Consider the following 20,734-nt stretch of genomic DNA (forward strand, 5'->3'; position numbering starts at 1 on the left):
AGTACGCCAGCCTGTCTCCTGCTGTCTCGCGACACATAGACCCATAGCTCTAGCAATGTGTACCATCCGAGTGTACAAAAAAAAAGTTCTGGACAATCACGGACTGATCTCGGGACTGCCTCGGGGTGTTCTTGCCTCGTGCTGCCGACAGCGGACATGTGTTGTAAGATTATCAAGGTGCTCGAGGTCCGCTTCCATTATGTCCATTTGCTGAAGCAATTGGGCATATCTAGCAATCTCTGCGTCTAATTCCGCCTCTGACATGGATTCGATCATTGGCAGAGGCTTCACTGATTGATCGAGCTGTATTAAACGATTAATTCGCTGTTCGCCTTCCAAGGTTTAATGACGTACCATCAACCATCGTGTCTCGGCAGCACGAATGGAAGTATCTAGGTGTGAAGAAAGTTCATTCATACCCGACGGCATGCCAGACTGGGGCATCAAGCTGGCGGCTGGCGGCGGAAAGTCCTGCTGACCATTCGAAAGTTCGTTCGCAAGTATGCTGAGCGTAGCCTCAACAATTCTGCTGGCTTGACTCCCGTGTATAGCATGCGCGAACTGATGATGAGCCATCCGGCCGGTCGAGGATAGTTCCAAGAGCATTCGGCGGAGGCTGAGCAACGCAGCCCATGGCACGCCCTGGGTTCCGCAGTACAGCCAAGTCCTGCAGGACGCGGCAAGCACCCGAGGCGAGAGACATCGCCAGATAGGACGCTCCGCCAAGTCCCAGAGAGCTTGACCCTCTCTCCGCGACCATAGCTTTCGGGGGCGCGAAGACGCGGGTGTATTGTAAAGTCTTGAGACGCATCGCACTGCCGCGTCGCTGTCATCGCGCGCAGGGCCGAGCCAGACGATCGTTCTCGTCACTCCGTCCTCCTGGAAATCCGCACCGCGCGCGTCCTTTTCGTCGCTCGGGCGTCGGAGAAGAAAATAGCGCACGCCGGTCTCACGCTTGACATCATGCAGGACGTCGACAAGCTCATGGTGAACATGCTGACCGGCGTCCAAAGCAACTACAACGACGTGAAAACTTGGGATGTCCTCACCAGACGTGAGAAACGGGCGGAAGCCATGCTGCTCCGTAACCTCCAGAAGCTGAAGCGGGTCGTCTGGCGGTGCATCTTGGCGTGCGCAGTTCGACATTTGGTGCGGTCCAGAGTCCCAGAAAGACGCCTTGAAGGAAGATGCAAGACAGCGCAAGTAGCAGGAAGGCCGGACAAGTCTGCCTGTCAGAGGCTTCAGGAAGGAAAGAAGACAGGCGGGGAAGAATATCAGTCAGAGCGACGCTGGTATCGGAATCGAAGGTGTCCGGTCCTGCTTCACGAGTGGGTGTGGGAGTGAGACAACAGCAGGGCTACCAGGCCGAGACACCAATCCACATGATGTGTGATGTAGCCCAGTTCAGATGCGCTTCGGGCCGCCCGCAGTGTGCGTCCAGAGTCGCAAGGCTGTTCGCGACGTGCGAGTTTGTTCGGACGATGCCTTTTCATGGGACGCAGGACCGTCGTCGTGGTGTTCTGTGGCTGGTTCACGGGGCCTCAGTGGATGTCCTTTCATTGGCTCCTCTCGTGTTGACGACGATCCGCCAATAGACAGGGCTCCTGGAGTGGGTGTGAACAGAAACGGAATGCAAGGGCTGACTACGGAATATAGCAGCGCGGACCGCAAGATATGTAATTGTCTTGTGATGCACTCGAACGCCTTGAATTCCCGTATGTGACCATGACGGTGTTCGCATACCTTGCTCCAACTGTTCATGCCTGCAGTGCGGCCGTGCCGATCTGTTCCACACCAACCTAAAGCCGCTGCCTTCAGATCGGCGAACTCTAGATTAGGATTTACTATGGCTACACAATGTACAAGGGGTATACACGCTAGAACCCAAAAGAATCCAACAAGCTGTTCGCATCCGGTTCCACAAATTGCGTCGGAGGAGGCTTCTGCTTCTTCTTATCGTCGTCCTCATCCTTCTTCTTGTCCTTCATGTTCCTAAACCCATTCGTTTGAATTTCGTTGGTCTCCTTCTCATCTTCGAAGATTGCGCTGCCATCTGCCAGCGACGGCTTCTTGTGATGGTCCACCGTCGGTGAGAGCGGTAAATCCGCAACTACAAGTGAGCTTCTTCTGCGCAGTAGCCGCTTGGGGTCGATGTCGAACCCGTCAAGCGCTGAAGGCGGTGGGTTGAAATAAATCTGCGATTTCGGTCCTATATCCTTTTCCCTCAAAACCACTTCAGCAATCGAAGGTTGTTTGACAACAGGGATCTTCGGCACTGAAATCTGAGGCTGTGGAATCAAGAACTCCCAACTACGGACTAAGTCCAGCGCAAGCAGATCACATCCCATGCGCTCATACAAACCAGCTGTATGCGTGATGAACTCCCATTCAGCTCGAGGCGACACCGAGAGCGCGCCGCGAAGTGTCTGCAGCGACTTCTCGCGCAACTGTTTGTACAGCACGACAAGAGCGGGATCGTCAGTCAAGAACAGCTTAGATTGTAAGTTCGGTGTTTCCGGAGGCGAGAGGAGGGAATCGAGAGGTAGCTGTGTCACATCGTTAGCTCTAAGGACGGAATCAGATGCTAGATCACTTACTATAAGCGCCCTGACGGCCTTGTCACGCTTACCCAACATCCACAATGCCCAATTCGCCATCCATCTGTTTCCTTCCGTGGCAGCCAAGGGTAGTACATGTTGCTTCAGATATTCTTCAAGTACCGGTCCGTTGTCACCCTCATACACTCTCGCCACAGCAATGGCAAGCTGCATGTCACCAAGCTGATGGCTCAATACCCTGACGGCGTCCTTCAATGCTCCAGCAAGCAGGAAGAAGGCAGCTGCGTACTCGAACCTGCGTTTACCCATGAGAGCATACGCATTTTTCAACGCGGCAGTCTTCCAACGCTGCTCGTCAAAGTTGTTGGATAGAAACCGATGTGTAGAAGATTGCTCCTTGTGCCATGTAGCCATGCGCCACAGACCTACGAGAACTGCCTTCTTCTTGAGCGCCATGTAGTACAGACTGCAGTCGACTGGATTTTTCTCATCTGACTTTGTGTATTCATTGCGTGCAATAACCTCAAATTGCTGCCGCTGGGCGCTAGTTAGCAGGGTCGTGCTTGAAGATAACAAAACCTTCTTACCAGAGCTGTCAAATCCGTCATCCACATAAACATGCCGCTGTCTCTCGCATGCTCCCACAACATCCTGCCATGGAAGTGACGCGACACAAGGTCAGCCAAAATATCCTGACTGCCGCTGTAGAAAGCCCAGGTAATCTCTCGCCACGACAACGGACTGTGCTCAGAGCGCTGACTCGAGCGAAGTACATGTTGCCTGAAGAAGAGCAAGAAGCGCGAACCGTTGTTGTCCAGTGATCTTCTATGTTTCTCGACCGTCGCGACGCATTCAACAATGTCAACGAGGTGAATCTGATCTCTGCTCGAGAGGAAAGGTACCGTTCTCGTCGCCAACTGCTCGTTGAGCGCTACAGCCACGTCTTCGGTTATTGTCTCGGGCTCTTCATCAATAAATTCGGCATATGAGGAGTGCATCTCTTTTTTTGCCGCCGACGCAGTCAGGTCTTCATCCTGCGCAAAATCCTCGAGGTCGAAACCAAGCAAGCTGTCAAACGGCTCGCCGTCTGAATAAAACTTCATCGTCTTCCACAGCTTGAGGAGGATCTTCTGCGCTAGGAGCAAACGGCCACTGAGAATGCATTGTGACAAAAACTGAGGGTGGAAGACGGGTAGCGGGCCGTTCAAACGGCTGACAACGGTGAAGAGATCGAAGCCTCTTTTGTCATTGGACAGCAGCCTAAGGTCCGGCATAATATGATCAGACACATCAATCTTCTGTTCTTGAACAAATAGTTGATTTCCAGCTCCAATCACAAAGCCGCCATTGCCGAGCCAGACGCTGTCCCCAATCGGATGGGGCGTCAGATCCCGGATGCTGAACTCGCGTAGGGGGGCCCAGGACGGCCTCGCATCAACGTAATCGTACCGGAGCTGGACGTACACAATGACACGTCGAGGAAATCCGACGGCCAGGATGGATTGATTGTCAGGCGTGGACAGCCAATCGAGATCTTGAATTGTGTCATACTCCTCAAACTGCTCTTCGTGCTCCAACTGGGCACTCCGCGTGTTCCAGATCGTCAGCAAGGTCTTGTCGGCGCTGACCAAAGCGGCTTTGCGGATGGACGTCGCGCTGCCGAGCGACGGATTCTCGATCAAGGTCTCAACGGTCGAAGTTTGAAGCCACTCGAGCTTCTTTTGCTCGACGTTTGGTCTCGCCGTCCATGACTTCAACACGCCGGCCTTCGAGTACGAGATGGCAACGTCGCGTGCAAACAGATCCAAGAAGCCTGAAATGACTGGCGCAGTGCCAGCAGGGTCAACAGGCAAGACGTAGGCGAGATCGTTGTCAGTACCCAGATCAAACGCTCCAAAATCTGTGAGCTCGACGGTGTCGTTGGGATCTCCGTTGGTGGGGAGAGTGACCTCCCAAGCACAACCCTTCATCTCGCTCGTGATGGTCGCGAGGTGGACATGTCGCTTGTCTTCATGTTCTTCGGGGATGCACAACAAGCACAGAGGCTTGCCCTGGAGCTCATAAGGATATCGAGCGACCTGCACAGCTTTTGATTGTCTTGCGTCCCAAAGAGAGATGCTTCCATGGTGCAAGAATGCAACGAATCTGCCTTCTTGCAGAAGCCACACGCGATGAATATGCTCGGTCTTATCAATGATACTCTTTCGAGCTATCGTGTCCCCGGCTTCGGTATGATATCTCTTCCAGACGATGCTTTCGTTTTCGGCGGTCCTTGAGATCAGAGCCTTGCCAGTAGCGGACCGCACAATCTTCTTGATCTCACTCCTGTGACCAGTCCAGGTGATCCTGTTCTTCAGCCGCTGCCGCTGTGGAGACGGATCGAAAAGGCGATCTAGGCGCCCTTCGAACCACTCCAGTCGACCATCAAAGTGATGCGTCAAAATGCAAAGCCCTTCTTCCGACGCGAACGGATAGAACTGGGTATTGTCCTCCACGCCAGTCGCGCCGGGGTCAAAACGAAAGCGCATCCCATCTGTATGTGCGATGTTGAAGATGTCACCTGGTTTTCTGTGCTTGCAGCCCACACTCTCCAATCCCCAAGCCGACATGTTCCCCCTGTCGTCCAGCACAACGCAGACATCCGGGCTCTTGGTCGCGACCTCAATCAGATGTGCCATACCTGGCTCTGCCTGCTCGTCGCTTGACGCATTCTGCACCACACGTTCGGTCGCTGCTGTGAAGTCGCGGTTGTCGATTATAAATGCGTATCTCTTGTCCGATCGGTGTCGCGGGTCCAGTGAGCGAGGCTGGATGGAGTCCTTAAGATTAATGTCTGCCCACAGATGCAAAATCGACAGGCCGTGGTCACCAGCGGGTGCCCATATTCGCAGCTTGTTGTCCGCACAGATTGTATATAGCACGTTGTCGAAAGACTGGTCCCGGTGGAACGGCCGCCGCCAGTACATGCCCGTGACAGGTGCCGGATGCGGGAGGTACGCATACTCGAACCTCTGATCCGCAAGGGAGAGCCGCCTCCAGATCTTGACCAGGCGGTCGTACTTCCCGGCAGAGGCGATGAGACTTGAGTCGTACGAGAATGCCGCGAAGCGAGGCGGGTTCGCCAGCTTCTTACTCCACAACAGCTCTCCTTGATTGTGATACGTGGAATACAATCGCAGTTCCCCGCCGCCCACCAGCAGCTCCTCGTCTAGCCCCCACGATAGTGTCTCCACGCCATGGCCATCAGAAGCGTCAAGATGGCACTGCAACGACCACCTCAGCGCGCCCTCGTCGCGCCCGTACGGTCTGTACACGTGTACCGTGGATGCCGAGGCGGCCGCTATCTTGCCGGAAAGTTCATCGAGAGCAATGGCAACGAGCTCGTCTGGTAGCTCGAGGTAGGTGGTCTGAAGGATGGAGTTGGGGCCGTCGAGAACAACGATCGCATTGCCGGAGACGTACGCCTAGTCAGCGTGTTAGCTTTCGCTGCGTAGGTTGAGCACAGGGGCGGAGAAGGCTTGTACGATGATGTGCTTCCCTTCCCAAAAGCCTGTGGTCACAGCCTGAAGCCTGGACTGCGGTCTTCCGGGGAGAATAGCTCGCATGGAAGCTGCGTGATCGGATGCCTAGTTTAAGGTGTGATGTAATGCATAGCACGAAGTAAAACAAAAAGGGGGGTGGGTTAATGGTTCTGGCTTGCCACTGCAATTGAGAGCAAGACGGGAAGGACGAAAGTGGAGAGATGCTCAGCAGCCGTGATACCAGCAGCTAGATGCTTCATGTGGCACCGTGGAACGGGAGCGTTGCGATGTCGCGCGCACGTTAACTAATGAGACCTGGGATTTCCCCCAGAGGCAGAATGACGATCGCGGAGGTCCGATGACGACCGGGCAAGGGTCTCCTGCGCTTCGTGGCCTAAGCTGTGTCTCGGTTTCAACACTGGCTTGTCGATTCCGTCCAGAACGGCGTCTGATTCCAATATCGATGCTCTATCTCAACACAGTGAAGAGGTGGAAAAAGCAAAGACAAAGTCTCCAATACCCGTGCATGTCCGGGAAACGCCTATCTTGCGACGAAGACAAGGCGTGCCCTCAGCTTCGAGCTCTCACCAGCGAAGGTCAAGCCCTTTGAATGCATGCTGCAGACGACACAACGCTAATGCACGTCTATCTCTCGATGTGGAACCTCTGGATTGTGCTCTAGACCTGGCTCAAGATGCGTGCTTCCAGAATGTAATGTATTTTCTTTCCTATGTCTCGGGAAGGTCGTCACTAGTAATTGGCATTGAGCTCTACAAAGGCATTCTCAGTCTACGTCTTCCTCGCTGCCTGCCTCTTTCAAGGTCGTGCCGTATGTAGGCATCGCTCAAATATGGACAACCCAAAAACACGACTATATTTCCCTTCGAATGCCAAAACCCTCCCATTGCTCGCATACGGGGTATTAATTAAAAGTTAACAAAAAACGCAGGCTGCAAACGCCACACGCATGTAGGTCGTGATTGAAAATGTAAATAGATTTGCAGATCGACCGATCAGCGCTTGATCAGTCTGGATAATCCGCTTGGCCTGACTGAGAGTCATTTTTTTACTTCTTCGTGATGGTCGGCACCTGCGCCGAACTAAGGCTCCTCTTTCCCCATCCAAAAAACCCACCAGCGGCGGCGCCCCAGCTGCCTGCCGTCGCCGCTACTCCCGGTGTCGCACTGGTAGCAGTCGAGCTGTCCGGCGACTTAGTGATCGATATAGGGGTCGAACTCTTTGGTGTGCTGCTCGTCGACTCGCTTGAGCGACTAGACACCTTAGATAGCGGCGTCTCGGCTGCGGTGGTAGCACTCGCCACGGGAACGGAGAGTTGCGGTATGGGCGGGGTGACATTCAGCATCTTGCGCATGGCCTCAAAGCGTGCCTTGAGCTCCTCGAGTTCCTGCTTGGCGACCGCCTCGGCCGTCTTCGCATTGACGAGTTCCAGCAGAAGCGTGTCCTGGTCGGGAGGTGCGTGGTCTGCTGTCGAAAGAACGGCCTGCGTACTCAAACTTGATACGCGCTTGGAATAGGTCGGCGGAGAGGATGCAACTTGGCTTGACGACCTGTTTGACAGCGACTGTGCGAGTTTAAACTCTCGCAAACCGGTGCTACTTACTGACACATCAGACGCGCCGGTATCCGACCTGCTCGGCGGCGTGCTTATGTCGGAGCTCGGTTGCACGCCAGGTTGCGAGCCTGACCTCGAGCGGCCTGACCGTGCCGCCTGTCGGAGCTCCGAGATGGTCTTCTCCAGCCGCTGCTTCTCACTGTAGCCAGACTGAATCCTCATACGCGCCTTTTGCAAATCGTCCTTCATCCGTGCTATCTCCTCGTCCTTGGCTTGAATCTCGCGCGCCAGTTCTTGCGAGCGCAAGCTCTCATTCTGTAATTGATCTCTCAGAGCAGCCATGGAAGCCCGAAGCGACGCTTTCGTTTCGTAGCCCGATGAGCGCCTATTATTTGGCTGGATGCGCGTCTCCACCTGGCTGACAAGCCTTGTCACCTCACTCATCATATCCCGTATGGGATCCTCTTCTAGAGGAGTTTCTGGCTCTACTGGTGAGGGCTCTTCGTCTTCGGTGAAATTGTCCTTCAAGTAGTCGACCAGCGATCGAAAAACGGCATGATCTTCCTGTCTATCCTCCTTTTCTTTTTGCAATTGTGCCGTGAGAAGGTTCTGCTCCCTCTGCAGCTCCGTACACGCCATCAGAAGATCTTCGATCTGGTTATGGAGATCCTTATCCTTTTGGCTCGCCATGGTCGATCGTGAACCGGTCGAAGAATCGGGCGACTTTATGGACTTCATTGAGGCGAAGTCCGCAGACGAATCCCTAGAAAGCTCAGTCATGGCGGTGGAAACGGACTGCGACGACGAGCTGTCTGAACCGCCGTCGTTGGATCCCAGTGTAGCTAGGCTTTGCTTCGAAGGTGTTCTGTGCAAGCCACTAGCAGGTCGCGACGGTGTGGGGGCGGCGAGAGTAGAAGTCAGAATGTTAGCTTTGGACGGCGTATGCGTGTGCGAAGGTGCCCACAGCCGACCCAAGAAACGAGATGCAGCACTTTGGACGTCTGGGAAGAAGCCGCGGCCGCTGGTCTCGCCGCTCTCAGCTCGTCTGAATTCGGCTTCGATGGCTTGCAGGCTATCTCGCGTGACGTCTGCCGTGAAGTCACAGAAGTCGTTGACAAGATCATCGCCGGATGTGGGACCCAGGCCGTATGGGTCCCAAAGTTGTCGCGACAGCAAGAGACGCATCGCGTCTTCAAGTTCGGTGAACGCAAGCAGTTTCTTCTCGTTCTTGCGGATAACGGCGAGGGCGACACGCATGATCGTCTCGGACGCGCCCTCTGCAAAGATAACATCGTAAATGCGGAACAGGAGGGCCAGGGGGCATGTCACGGCGAAGAAGGACAAGAACCACTGGGAGTACGCGGTCCCTTCGACGCCAAGATCGTCCAGATGCTGCGCAACCGCGGGCACGTGTTGTGCTAGGAGCTTCTTGAACTGGAAGATGCGGAGATGCAGTCCGGAGAGATCTGGCAAGAAACATGATCGTAGATCATAATCTTCCATCAGCCTAGACTGTTGTCAGCACTACGTTCAACATATGTACGCGGACGACTGCAATTACCGGACCAAGACGCAGAATGCCTGCTTGTCGCCCATATTCATGAGCAAAGGGCCGACGAGGAAACCCAAGCCCTGACAGTACCCAATCTTGTCATCATACAGGCTGAAGCATCTTAGAACTGTTCCTAGCATCCGCTGGCCATCGCCGTTGGGATCCTTGAACATATCAACACCAGGAAAACTGCGGCCTATATCTTTTGCTATGGTATTTTCGTGAGGGGTCGACTCCAAGCACAGCCGATCAAACTGCTCCTCGACGACCGTGTTCCGAGCTGCTGCCATGCTCACCCATACAACTCCTCTGAGGGGTGGCGGGATGCCGCCTCGAATCTTGCTCGATGTGATGAGTGGCAGGCGCTGGGCAGTTCCCGCATAGTCGCGAACGAGTGCCGCCCAGAATTCCAGTTCAGTCATTGGAGCCACGGCGGGAACCAAGGAGAACCTGACGGACCGAGCGCCCTGCTCTTGCACCATCTTCTTAAGCTGATGCACCGAAGGAGGCCTCGACTGCGTGTCGACACGTGCCCGGGCGGCTTTTGGGTTGACGGCCAAGGCATTGTTCTCCTGTTCCAAACGCGCAAGAAGCAATGCAGTTTGCTATGTACACGTTAGCTAAGACTAACTAGCAATAGGTCAAATCATCTGATTCAACGTACCTGGTCGTCCTCAGCTTGCTCTTCTTCCCTAGCCTCCGTCTTGTCCAGCTGCTCCCAATCAACCTGAAGGCTACTCTCCGATGCCGAGCTACTGCTTCGCTTCCTTTTGCCCTCCACCAACATCGACAGCTTTCGTTCGGGGCTATTAGCGATCTCCTCGGCCAGGGTGAGAGGGTGCGACGATGACCTTGTGCTTCGACGCCCATCAACGCTCCTCTCTGAGCTTCGAGATGACCTGCAGTCATCTGTCGGGCTCAACGAGTCTCTGGGTGGTTTAGAGAGAAGTTGGTCGCCCTCGACATTGACGGTAGGTGGTCGACTTTGACTTGAGTCGGACAGGGGAATTGTTACAAGCGAGTCAGTTGCAGCAGAAGCGCTACCAACTCTTCGTCTTGGGGTGGACTGGGTGGACTCAGCATCGTCAGGTTGGGCTTTGAGCTCCGGTGTTTCCATCTCTTCTTGCACAATTGATATGCTGCCTCCCGCTTCTTGGTAAGCGAGGGGGTGTTCCGGCTTCAACAAGTCTGCATGAAAAGGAGACGGCGAAGGAACGAGTGGAGTTGGCTGCGGAGGGGGTCTGACTCCAGGCAGAAGTCTTGTGCACGTCGTCGAGGTCAGCTCTCGTCCTGGAGAAGGCTTTTGCAGGTGGAGCGTGGTTTGTTATGCTACGCAAATTGCGGCGGATGGTCTGGAGCGCGCGTGCTGCATGAACCGCGACGCCGGAGAGGGACGGGTAGGTGTCCAAGGACGTGGAGATGCAAAGAGCAAAAGAGCGACTCTTGGGACGAGACAAAACAAAAGAGGTGTTCAATGGCAGCCGGGCCCGTCCACCAAACGAGAGGTCCGCTGGTAAAGACAAAAGGAGTGAAGGGGGGTGGTGGTGCTGTGCGTGAACCGACCCGGCTGGTCCTCTGTTAAGTTATCAGACAGGCTCGAACTCAGGAGGCTCGATGCCGGCCAGCGACGGGGATCATCAGGGCGTGGGCACGGCTCATGGGGCGCATCGCGCCGGCGGATAGGCTGGCCAAGAGCCCACCGTGGCGCGGATTGGCTGGACCAGCTCTCGCTTGGTACTTGTACGGCCTCCAGTTCAGACCGTCGAAACGGTCCATGGCTGGTGGTATCATATTGGAGCGAATGAGTCGCCTCTGCCAATCGTCGCGCAAACGCTTCCGATTGCGATGCTGTCGCACCCGTCGTCTAGAACTACTGTCGCCCTGACACCTCCGCTGACGTCTCTTCGTATGTGTGCGTGTGTGTCTCCCTCCCTCGGTGCAGAGTTGCAGTGCTGCCTTTTGCTGAAACATGCCCCCTTCTCTCCACCGGCTACCGCACCAGCTTGTACCGCACCAGCTTGTCCCTCACGCCAGCTGGAGTTGGAAATCGTGGCTGTCCTCTTCATCTCCACCAGCAACACCGATCGACCTCCACCCACAATCTCTCAGCCCGCAAATGGTAACTCAATTGTGAACTGTTGCTGTCAGGGTCTGCAGGACTAGGAGAATTTATTTTCATCCGGATTTGGCGCTCCAGCTTTGCCCCGTTCGTGTTTGGAGCCGCCGATCGCTTCTTGCATTGGTGCTGCTGCTGTTGTCCCTCGCAAGGCCATTGTTGGTGCCGGGTGCCGGCTGCAACGGTCCAACCTCCCGCCTCGTTGCACGAACTGCTGAAACGTATTATCATCACGGATCGGCGAGCGAGCTATCTGTTGAGAGAGCTTGACTGTCAAAGAATTGCAAAAATCCGGCATGCGAGGCCGAGGAGCTCTCAATAAACGCGTCCCGGCTCGCTGCGAGGGGTCGACAAACATGGGGGGCCCATTTGCCCCATCAAGCTACTGCTCCCACATACAGACCGAATTTTTTTTTTCCTCGCAGTCAATGGCTGCATCCTGGCACAGACTGCTACTTCCGACTGGAGCACTCTGACATAATTTCAGCCTTTCAGGATAAGTTAGAACTAGGAAACAGCACTCGACACATCGTGCACAAAGCCTGTGAGCTCTGTTGAATAGATGTTGCAAGTGTAGATCGGATTTCCGTGAATCGTCCTGTCTGGAAGATTGTTCCGATTGTGCACCAGAAAACCAGCCATGGCCGCTGAAACAAAGGATAGCATCGACGACTTGTCCTCAACCAGCTCGCTCAGCGAACGCGACGACGACGACAACGGCTGGGAAGACGCCGAGCCGGACGAGGAAAAGATTCAGATTCTCAGCCTGTTCGACGACAGAATTTTCAATGATGCCAAATCAATGCTAGACTACTGCAAAGAAAGGTATCACTTTGACTTCATCTCAGTCCAGAAACAGCACAGTCAGTCTATACGTATCTCCTTTCAATTGCGTGGATTATCGTTGCTTGCTTTTTAAGAAAGAGTGAAAGAAGGCCAAAGAAGAAAGACTCCGCTCTGTCAAGAGTGAACGAGCCGCTGATTGAGTTGTATAGACCTTGATTTCTACCAGAGCATCAAACTGGTCAACTATATTCGCGCAGCCGTCAAGGAAGGCAACACGCGCCCAGATGTTGACTTAGTGTCCAACTTCGCCGACGAAAAGTATCTACAACCCGTCCTCGAGGACGATGCCCTGCTTTTCTCTCTCGACGACCTCTCCGCTGAGGAGGCAAATCCAGAGTCGCAGGAGAATCACACACCAGAAGCCCGAATAGCTGAACTTGAGGCTCAACTATCAGTTCTGCAGGCTCGGTTCGCAGATTTCAGAGCGCAGGTTGATCAGACGCTCGAGCGCCGCTGGACCGAATCAAACGATATCTCTCCCGTTGTGGAGAAGGCGAAGGCCAGTAGCGGCCCTGACTACGAAGGTGACTACTTCGAGTCGTATTCGTACAATGGTAACAAACATCAGAGGTAACCCAAATTTTAGATTCCACGCTAACATACGACCATGCAGCGATCCACGAGGAGATGCTCAAGGACAAAGTCCGCACAGATGCATACCGTGACTTCATCTATGAGCACAAGCATCTGTTCGCCAACAAGATTGTCCTCGACGTCGGCTGCGGCACGGGCATTCTGTCCATGTTCTGCGCGCGCGCCGGCGCTGCTCGAGTCATTGCCGTTGACAATTCCGACATCATCGACAAGGCGCGTGCTCATGTCTTTGCCAATGGACTCTCGGACACCATCACGTGTCTGCGCGGCAAAATCGAGGAGATTGTCTTACCCGTCGAAAAAGTGGATGTCATTGTGAGTGAGTGGATGGGTTATTGCCTGTTGTTTGAAGCCATGCTTGACTCCGTGCTTTGGGCACGCGATAGGTATCTCGCACCCGATGGCCTGATGGTGCCCAGCCACACGGTGCTGCGGGTCGCGCCCCTCAGCGACAGTGAATTCGTGCTGGACAACGTTGAGTTTTGGAAGGATGTATACGGCTTCGACATGAGCGCTATGCAGGAGAAGATCTACGAGGATGTGCTCGTGCGACAGATGCCTGTTACCTCCCTGGCGGGCGCGTCTTTCCCCTTCGCCGTGCTGGACCTGCACAACGTCAAGACCGAGCAATTAGTCTTCACCACACCGTTCGAAGTCAGCCTGTTACGTGACGTCGACGCGCTGGACGGATTCCTTATCTACTTTGATACCTTCTTTCTCACGTCGAGGACAGCGCAGCTACCCAGCGACGCCCAGGCAGAAACCTGGTCCTCGGAGGGCGTTGCTTTTACAACCGGTCCTCAGGGCAAAGAAACCCATTGGCGATCCGGCGTCATGCTCATTGACCGTTCAAAGGTTGTACCTACTCGTGCTGAGAAGGGCGCGATAATCAAAGGTACGATCGAGTACCGCAAGGGCAGGGAGAACAGTCGCGGCCTTGAAATCGACATCAAATGGCTACAGGCAGGCGCAGGTCGTGCAGCAGAGCAGAGCTGGTTCCTGAAGTGACGACAGTGGTGGGCAAGAAGGAAGGGGCAACACGAAGATCTCAGGAAAGGAAGGAGCGATGCAGTCATCATCTTTCGAAAATCCTATTTGACACTCTGGCCACTACAGACGCCACGGACTGAAGCTTTGCACAGCCAGCCCTTCGCATGTCTATACTATGCCATGCTCTAGCACAGTATACAATTCACGGTTCTCAGTCGAGACGCCGTCCTCAAAAATTCCCAAATGCACAGCGCTCTCCGTTAAGAGAGCCGCCAAGGTGCTCAACCAAAAGCCATCTACCTATGCCAGTCGCTTTCAAATGTGCTTTGCAATGCATGGCCGCCCAAAAACAAGATAAAAAAAAATTCAAAGTCAAGGACACCAGATGAACGCCGTTCCTAATGCATTCGTCCATTCAACACGCCGTGTTTGATGTGAAGACAGTCACTTCTTGCGTCCTTTGCCCTTGCTCTTCGTTGGCACCGGCGCCGTCGATCCATTCGAAACCACGCTCTCTGCCCGGCTCGTCGTGCCCGATGCTGCACCGCTTTCGCGCTTGACTTTCGCAAGCTGCTTGCTCTGATTTTGCTTCTTAGTTCGCTGCCCTCGCTTGATTTTGCTTATCGTGTATCAGACATACCTTAGCACCTGCACCCCCCTTGGTCTTCTTCTTTGCCGGTTCCTCTTGCTGCTCGACTTCTTCCTCAACTTCTTCCTCCTTACTTCTCTTCTTGCCATTCGTAATTCTCGCATCGCCGCCTTCGAACTCCCTCGTGACAGTCGTAAGCAGTGTCGCACAGCGCCTCGAAATCTCGAGGGGTGTTCTGCTTAGGAAAAACCAATCAAATCTAAACAACCTCGACTCCCGGATATCCTCACGCAACTTCTCATAGATGCCTGGACTGTCGATCCCATGCTCGTTCAACTTCACGAGCAAGAATCGATCTTCTTCTTCTGAATACACCTTCTTGTTTGTGGTCGACACAGTGTAGTTGATCTTCATCTGCTGTAGTGGGTTGCGGTATTGTTTGAGTTTCAGAGCAAGTAAACGCTTCTGCTCTTCAATTTTGCGTGTGCGTGCTTCGCCCTCTTCAATGACACCGATGTGACGCTCCCAGCCCGCGATGGTCTTGTACTTCTTCCAGAAAACCTTGGCATATTCTTTTATCTCAGCTGCGTTTTTGCCATCAACTTCCTGAGCAATCCCTTCGTAATTGTGGCGCCCGTATTTGGCGCTTCCGTTGATAAATTGTTGAAAATCACGGCGATTCCAGTCGGGAAAGCCTTGCGAGATCAGCCTCTCCTTCTCGGCGATTTCCTCCTCAGTTAGGGGCTCAGCGTTGTCGACCTCTGCTTGTGCAAGTTCCTGATCCTGCTTGCGTGCCTCGAGATCTTCTTCCGTACCTTCAGCTAGAGGAACAGCAATGTTGTTCTCTTTTCGATACCACGCTGTTTCCTTGTCGAACAATTCCTGCAATCCCGGAGGGAAGAATTGGTAGTCATGAATGGTAACTTGCTTCGGTGCGCGTGGAATACGTGTCCGTGTCTCTGCGGTTCGGCCACCTGTCTGAAGTGCCTGACGATAGTATTTGTCCATCGAGTACGATTGCTCCTTGCGCTCACGTTTGGATGGATTGATCCAGTTCAGTCCAATATTGACCTTGGAGGGCACAAAGCTCTCACCATTCCACTCATAAGCAGAGTCTGATTTAAAGTTTTGTAGCTCATCAAGACCCAGCTTCTCGTATCGGGAATTCAATTCAGCCGTTCTCTCCTCTCCACGCTTCAGGATTGCATCGATGTCATCGTCATTGACCATGGCCGATGCTGCAGTTGCACCCTCCTGGAAGACCTTCTCCGCTCCAAATTGGATCATGTTAAGAAGTTCGTCCTTGCCAGCCGCTTTAGTCTGTGGCTGCTGAGCACGGCCCTGTTGAATGACCAGCTGATCTAGTCGCAACTTCTGTGCAGCACGCTCAAGGACCTTCTCCTCGATGGCGTTCTCTGTTACGAAGCGATACACGTATACCTGCTTCTTTTGCCCGATACGATGTGCGCGATCCATAGCCTGAAGATCAGCCTGGGGATTCCAATCGCTGTCAAAAAGAATGACAATATTGGCAGTCGTCAAGTTGATTCCAAGGCCACCTGCACGGGTGGTGAGCAAGAAAAGAAATTTCTCCGAACCCTCTTTGTTGTACTCGTCAATGGCAGCAATACGATCTTCGTGCGCAGTCGAGCCATCAATACGGCAGTATTGATAACCTCGCATGACAGAATAATCCTCTAAAATATCAAGGACACGGCTCATTTGGGAGAAAATCAAGACACGATCACCCTTTGCCTTGAATCGCTTGAGCAGCTTGTCCAGCATGACCATCTTCGCCGAATTTTCCACCAAGTGCTCATCGGTGGTATAAGGAGGACCAGGCTCGGCGCCTTCGAAGAGATAGGGGTGGTTGCAGCACTTCCTCAGCTGCATGACAATGTTCAACAGACGCGTCTTTGACTCTTTCTTGCCACCAGCGCCGTTGACAGCATCTATATCCTTCTCCAGAATCTTCCGGTACCAATTGATCTGCATCTCAGACATGCCAACGTAGATGTTCGATTCTTTCTTAGGTAGCAAGCTCTTTTCCACGTCGGCCTTGACCCGTCGAAGCAAGAAAGGTCGCAGAATCTTATGAAGTTGCTGTACGACCGCGTCTTCGCCCTCATTCTGGGACGAGAACCACTGGTCAAATGCCTCGGAGTCACCGAAAACATCCGGCAATAAAAAGTTTAGCAATGCCCACAGTTCGTGGAGGTTGTTCTGAAGTGGGGTGCCAGTGATGAGCATTCGGTTACGCGAATTGAAGGTCCGAACAATATTGGACAGCGAAGAGTCCTCATTCTTGATGCGATGGGCCTCGTCGATTATGATGTACTCCCAAGCAAACTTCTTCAGATGTGACTTCTCTCGCATAATCATCTCGTAACTAGTGATGAGCACATCGAAATCTTGGGGGATGAGACGCTCCTCAATCAAGGCCTTGCGCTCGTCTTTTTGACCTTGCAACACCAGCACATTGATCTCTGGAATCCATTTGCCAAACTCGCGTGCCCAATTATCTAGTGTGGACTTGGGCACACCGACGAGATGCGGCCCTTTGATCTGGCACACATAGCGAAGATAGCCAATGAATGAGATGGTCTGTAACGTCTTACCCAGGCCCATCTCGTCTGCAAGAATGCCAGAGATACCGTTTTCGTGTAAGCTGATCAACCAGTTCAAACCTGCAACCTGGTAATCACGCATGGTACCTCCCTTGATGAAACCGGGCGACTCGCGAAAAACAGTGTCAACATAGCCATGCTTCTCTTCACGCACGAGCTCAGCATCTTCTTCTTTCTCGGTCTTTCTCCTTTTAGAGGAGGCTGCACCACCCTTACGTGTGGCACCCTTGACGCTTTTCTGCTGTTCTTCGTCTTGTCGGTCGATCTCTTCCATGATCTCCCTTATACGTGGGTTTGGGTTGGTCTCTATGAAGTGACGAAAGAGGTCTGTGAGACCAAGAAGATATCTGAATCGTCGTATCGAATCGTCTTCCTGTAACACACGCGTCAGAAACCAAACTGCGCGGGGTCAGGCGGAGAACCCGCATGAACGTACCTTGCTCTCGTTCAGTTGGCCGTGCTTCTTGCTGAACATGTTCTTCTGCAGCTGCATGGCCTCTGCTCTACGTTTGCGTCCATCTGTCTGCGGAACATCACCAGCAACACTGCTGGCCGTCGTGTTCGGATTGGTGTCTGAGTCCTGGTAGACGCGTCAATACGGGATTTGCAGCAGGTGTACAAAGCCATGACATCGACGTACCGTGTAGTCTGGCGTATCTTGCGCATCCTGCAGAGCACAACAGGTCAGTACAAAAGCACGTGGGACGTTCGTATACAACATCGACCCCGCGTTGCAAAAGCGGTGATGTAGGCTGAGTGGAAGGCTGAAAGCACTACTTACGCGCATATATGGACGGCCGTGAAACAAAGATGACCGAGTAGGGGGCGGAGGCGCGTCATCCATCGACACATCGGCCGAGGAGGAGGCGCCAGAGTCGCCGTTTGAAATGCGACCCGGAGCCATGAGTACGATCAGAGGGAATATGACAGACTACGCGCGGAGGGAAATGATCTTGGGCGCAGAATCAATTGCGCAACAGCCCACCGTCGCGCACGGGGTCCGATTTCGATGGCAGGACGCGTCGTTGTGGATTTGACGGCCGTGGGTAAGAGACAAGTGAGGTTGTGTGTGGAATGCAGAAAAGCTGCTGGGCTGGGCTCTTAATGAGGAAATCATAGAACAGCACCCACCGCGTTCCACTGGCACGGCCGACAGGGGACGCAGGGGATCTATGCCTGATGTGGAATAGTGGCGTTGAAGCCGCCGCACCTGCCCTTGGTCCTTTGGAGCTTCTCGCTTTGCTCTCTTCCTACACCCCAACTTGCATCACTGCCCGCAAGCCGCCAACCCCACCACAACCACCGAAACCAGCCATGTTTGATATCGTTCGAAAGCTCTCGGAGCGCTCGGCTCTCTCGAAGCAGCCGCAAGAAATTTTATTGAAGCATCGTTCGCACACGTGCCAATATCAAAGCGCCGCGAGTCATACGTTCCTTTCCAGCATACAGTCTAGGCCAGCATCGCACCTCCTTTGGCATGAAAGCGGCGCCTGGCGATGTTGCTCGGTCGCTGGCACCTGCCTCAACCCCTTCGAAATGAAACCTCCTCGTATTTCAATCATTTTACATATTGAAAATCCGTCGCGGCTCAAGCTCGACTTGCATTCTTGTCACTACGCGCGTGTCACGGGGCGTTGCAATCTTTAACACGCTCTTGTTCAGCTGTTCACTTCGTCTTCTAGAATATCATGCTGTCTATCTACGTGTTACATCGTCCCATCTCCCTCTTCATCGATGTGATCTTTGTCTTCACGCTTCCCTAGCGAATCCAGGCTTGCGTTCGCCAAGTCTAGTTTTTCATGCGATGGGCGCTCCGCTTCTTCGCTTGGCAGTGCCTTTTCGACATCGCCAACCTGCTCTTGGACCTGCAGACCCTCGGGCACCTCATCTGGCCTCGTCAATCCTCGGTCCCGGACAAATATACAAAGTGCGAACGCAAGACAAGCAACAGGAGACATGAAGATCCAAACCGTGTGGCTCGCCTTCGCATAAGCCTCGTTGATGGCCAGTCCATCCTTCTCGCTGAAGTTGCTGTAGTCTGGCTTCGCGTACGTGCTGTCAGCTAAGTATGAAAACTCCTTGGGTAGTTCCTTCTTCAGAACGTTTTGCAAAATCGCCGACGATACGGCCAGTCCGATAGATCCGCCAAGACAGCGTAGGAAGTTTCGCACAGAAATCACAACAGCACGCTGTGGTTTCGTGCAGTGTGCCTGCAATGCCACGATAACGGGTTGGAACACATTTCCATTACCCAGGCCGGTGATTCCTAAAATGAGGCCAACTTTCCATAGTGGCGTTGTCCTCTCGAAGAGCAGGCAAAGGCTCGTACCACTAGCAAACAAGAAGAACCCCACCCATAAGACCTCGCCGTAGCGCTTGAAGCGCGATATGTACTGCCCGGAATTTGTCGACATGATGGCTTGTGTGACCGTCAACGGGATCATCATTTCAGCCGAATGAATTGGAGTCATTCGTCGCACGTTCTGATAGTACAGCGGAAGCATATACTGTTGTGTATATATGCACAGACCGAAAAGAAAGTTTTGTATCAGCATCGCTGCAACTGGTCGGTTTCTAAAAAGTGAGACTACGAGTCATGTTAGCATATCTGATTGTATCGCGCGTGGTTCGTTCTTTCATTCGTTCACACATACGTGGAATCATAGGCAGCCTCGACACCTTCCACTCCACCATAACAAACGCGACCAAAAACAACACTCCGATCGTTAGCATGGAAATGACCATCGGCGACTTCCACTCGAAATACGATCCACCACCGGACACAGGAATTAATACCAAGATCAAACCAACGCTCGACGTAACGACACCCCACCAGTCGATCCTTTTTACATTTTCTTTGAAATCACCCTTCGGCATGCTGTTTGGTAGGAACCACCACGCAACTCCACCACAGACTGCTGCCGTTGGACAGATAAAGTAAAAGAAGCCTCTCCACTCCTTTTCCGCAAATCCCGCTGCCAAAAACGGACCAGCAACATTGCCAACGCCGACCATGGAGCCAAGAATACCCTGATACTTTCCTCTCCGTTCGAGGGAGACGATGTCGCTTACGATCATCATGGTCAGGGAGGTGACGCCACCACCAGCAACGCCAGAAAGTCCCCGGAAGACGTACAGCATAGGCGCATTTTGTGAGACGCCGCACATGATTTCAGCGAATGCGAGCAGCGCCACGGCAGAAAGATAGATGCGCTTGCGACCAAAAATATCAGAGAGTCGGCCATACAAGACCTGAAAAGTAGTGTTGCCTATGAGACTGGCTGTGCCGGCCCAGGAGATGGTGTTTGTGGCATGTAGCTATAAAGCATTCAGAATTAAGCATATGCTCAAAAGATTACAGTTGACCGAGGGAGGATGGGATCTCTTGGAAAGGTAAAATAGTATTCAGTGAAAACACTTACGTCTTTGCCTACAGTAGGCAGTATTTGGCCTACACCAATCTGGTCAATAAAATACACTAGAAGAGTTACTGCGAGGACGAAGAACGTAAGCAGCAGCTGTTTATGAGGAAGGTAATTCGTCTGATCATGCAGTGCCGACTCTGCGGCCCGCCGATTTTGAATGTTTACCATGGCCTTTCCCTGGAAATACAAGACACGGGGAGGACGTTAAAGCAGTCTCTGGGTATAAAAACGTGAAATGCATGGCAGCACATGTTGATCGTGGAAATCACCACATCATAAATCGCATGGAAAATTGCCGCTGCTATGATTCAAGACCCACAGACGCGTTCTACACCCCAGACCA

General features: G+C 53.2%; 7 protein-coding genes across 9 annotated transcripts; 2 read left to right on the top strand and 5 right to left on the bottom strand.

The window, feature by feature from the left end:
- Positions 1-96: 96 nt before the first annotated feature.
- On the bottom strand, positions 97-1,146 carry PV09_04826 (uncharacterized protein; the record flags this gene model as incomplete). Its single annotated transcript, XM_016358249.1, has 2 exons — positions 97-303; positions 355-1,146. The coding sequence occupies 2 exons, from the start codon at positions 1,144-1,146 to the stop codon at positions 97-99; spliced, it is 999 nt and encodes a 332-aa protein (XP_016213867.1).
- On the top strand, positions 223-2,580 carry PV09_04827 (uncharacterized protein). Its single transcript, XM_016358250.1, has one exon. The coding sequence runs from the start codon at positions 1,188-1,190 to the stop codon at positions 1,593-1,595; it is 408 nt and encodes a 135-aa protein (XP_016213868.1). The 5' UTR covers positions 223-1,187; the 3' UTR covers positions 1,596-2,580.
- Positions 1,678-6,372, bottom strand: PV09_04828. 2 transcript variants are annotated; one of them, XM_016358251.1, is made up of 4 exons: positions 6,083-6,372; positions 3,146-6,022; positions 2,598-3,095; positions 1,678-2,546 (listed from the first exon to the last, which is right to left on the bottom strand). In XM_016358251.1, exons 1-4 carry the CDS (start codon positions 6,161-6,163, stop codon positions 1,878-1,880), a joined length of 4,125 nt encoding a protein of 1,374 aa, XP_016213869.1. In that variant the 5' UTR covers positions 6,164-6,372; the 3' UTR covers positions 1,678-1,877. The 2 variants fall into 2 exon arrangements, with proteins under 2 accessions (XP_016213869.1, XP_016213870.1); XM_016358252.1 differs by having other exon boundaries at positions 3,146-6,372.
- Positions 6,373-6,781: 409 nt separating this feature from the next.
- On the bottom strand, positions 6,782-10,767 carry PV09_04829 (uncharacterized protein). Its single transcript, XM_016358253.1, has 3 exons — positions 9,869-10,767; positions 9,214-9,809; positions 6,782-9,159 (listed from the first exon to the last, which is right to left on the bottom strand). Exons 1-3 carry the CDS (start codon positions 10,319-10,321, stop codon positions 7,146-7,148), a joined length of 3,063 nt encoding a protein of 1,020 aa, XP_016213871.1. The 5' UTR covers positions 10,322-10,767; the 3' UTR covers positions 6,782-7,145.
- An 861-nt stretch (positions 10,768-11,628) lies between these two features.
- On the top strand, positions 11,629-14,128 carry PV09_04830 (uncharacterized protein). The gene is made up of 3 exons (XM_016358254.1): positions 11,629-12,183; positions 12,316-12,720; positions 12,780-14,128. Exons 1-3 carry the CDS (start codon positions 11,961-11,963, stop codon positions 13,766-13,768), a joined length of 1,617 nt encoding a protein of 538 aa, XP_016213872.1. The 5' UTR covers positions 11,629-11,960; the 3' UTR covers positions 13,769-14,128.
- Positions 13,830-18,035, bottom strand: PV09_04831 (uncharacterized protein). The gene is made up of 5 exons (XM_016358255.1): positions 17,748-18,035; positions 17,607-17,633; positions 17,403-17,546; positions 14,391-17,339; positions 13,830-14,329 (listed from the first exon to the last, which is right to left on the bottom strand). Exons 1-5 carry the CDS (start codon positions 17,868-17,870, stop codon positions 14,195-14,197), a joined length of 3,378 nt encoding a protein of 1,125 aa, XP_016213873.1. The 5' UTR covers positions 17,871-18,035; the 3' UTR covers positions 13,830-14,194.
- Positions 18,036-18,606: 571 nt separating this feature from the next.
- Positions 18,607-20,631, bottom strand: PV09_04832. 2 transcript variants are annotated; one of them, XM_016358256.1, is made up of 3 exons: positions 20,389-20,631; positions 19,621-20,284; positions 18,607-19,553 (listed from the first exon to the last, which is right to left on the bottom strand). In XM_016358256.1, exons 1-3 carry the CDS (start codon positions 20,557-20,559, stop codon positions 18,673-18,675), a joined length of 1,716 nt encoding a protein of 571 aa, XP_016213874.1. In that variant the 5' UTR covers positions 20,560-20,631; the 3' UTR covers positions 18,607-18,672. The 2 variants fall into 2 exon arrangements, with proteins under 2 accessions (XP_016213874.1, XP_016213875.1); XM_016358257.1 differs by having other exon boundaries at positions 19,621-20,631.
- Between the last annotated feature and the right edge of the window lie 103 nt (positions 20,632-20,734).

This window comes from Verruconis gallopava (genome assembly GCF_000836295.1).
Source record: "Verruconis gallopava strain CBS 43764 unplaced genomic scaffold supercont1.14, whole genome shotgun sequence".
Lineage (NCBI taxonomy): Eukaryota > Fungi > Ascomycota > Dothideomycetes > Venturiales > Sympoventuriaceae > Verruconis > Verruconis gallopava.

Bases quoted from the DNA above. Each gene is read 5' to 3' on its own strand.
- PV09_04827 (XM_016358250.1), top strand. From the start codon at position 1,188: ATGCAAGACAGCGCAAGTAGCAGGAAGGCCGGACAAGTCTGCCTGTCA.
- PV09_04828 (XM_016358251.1), bottom strand. From the start codon at position 6,163: ATGCGAGCTATTCTCCCCGGAAGACCGCAGTCCAGGCTTCAGGCTGTG. The intron at 3,096-3,145 runs GTAAGAAGGTTT...ACTAGCGCCCAG, and splicing joins TGACGGATTTGACAGCTCTG to CGGCAGCAATTTGAGGTTAT. The intron at 2,547-2,597 runs GTAAGTGATCTA...GATGTGACACAG, and splicing joins AGGCCGTCAGGGCGCTTATA to CTACCTCTCGATTCCCTCCT.
- PV09_04829 (XM_016358253.1), bottom strand. From the start codon at position 10,321: ATGGAAACACCGGAGCTCAAAGCCCAACCTGACGATGCTGAGTCCACC. The intron at 9,810-9,868 runs GTACGTTGAATC...ACGTGTACATAG, and splicing joins AGCAAGCTGAGGACGACCAG to CAAACTGCATTGCTTCTTGC. The intron at 9,160-9,213 runs GTAATTGCAGTC...ACAACAGTCTAG, and splicing joins GCATTCTGCGTCTTGGTCCG to GCTGATGGAAGATTATGATC.
- PV09_04830 (XM_016358254.1), top strand. From the start codon at position 11,961: ATGGCCGCTGAAACAAAGGATAGCATCGACGACTTGTCCTCAACCAGC. The intron at 12,184-12,315 runs GTCAGTCTATAC...TGAGTTGTATAG, and splicing joins CTCAGTCCAGAAACAGCACA to ACCTTGATTTCTACCAGAGC. The intron at 12,721-12,779 runs GTAACAAACATC...ACGACCATGCAG, and splicing joins CGAGTCGTATTCGTACAATG to CGATCCACGAGGAGATGCTC.
- PV09_04831 (XM_016358255.1), bottom strand. From the start codon at position 17,870: ATGGCTCCGGGTCGCATTTCAAACGGCGACTCTGGCGCCTCCTCCTCG. The intron at 17,634-17,747 runs GTAAGTAGTGCT...TGTGCTCTGCAG, and splicing joins ACGGCCGTCCATATATGCGC to GATGCGCAAGATACGCCAGA. The intron at 17,547-17,606 runs GTACGTCGATGT...CGCGTCTACCAG, and splicing joins AAGATACGCCAGACTACACG to GACTCAGACACCAATCCGAA.
- PV09_04832 (XM_016358256.1), bottom strand. From the start codon at position 20,559: ATGGTAAACATTCAAAATCGGCGGGCCGCAGAGTCGGCACTGCATGAT. The intron at 20,285-20,388 runs GTAAGTGTTTTC...AATGCTTTATAG, and splicing joins TGCCTACTGTAGGCAAAGAC to CTACATGCCACAAACACCAT. The intron at 19,554-19,620 runs GTATGTGTGAAC...CATGACTCGTAG, and splicing joins GAGGCTGCCTATGATTCCAC to TCTCACTTTTTAGAAACCGA.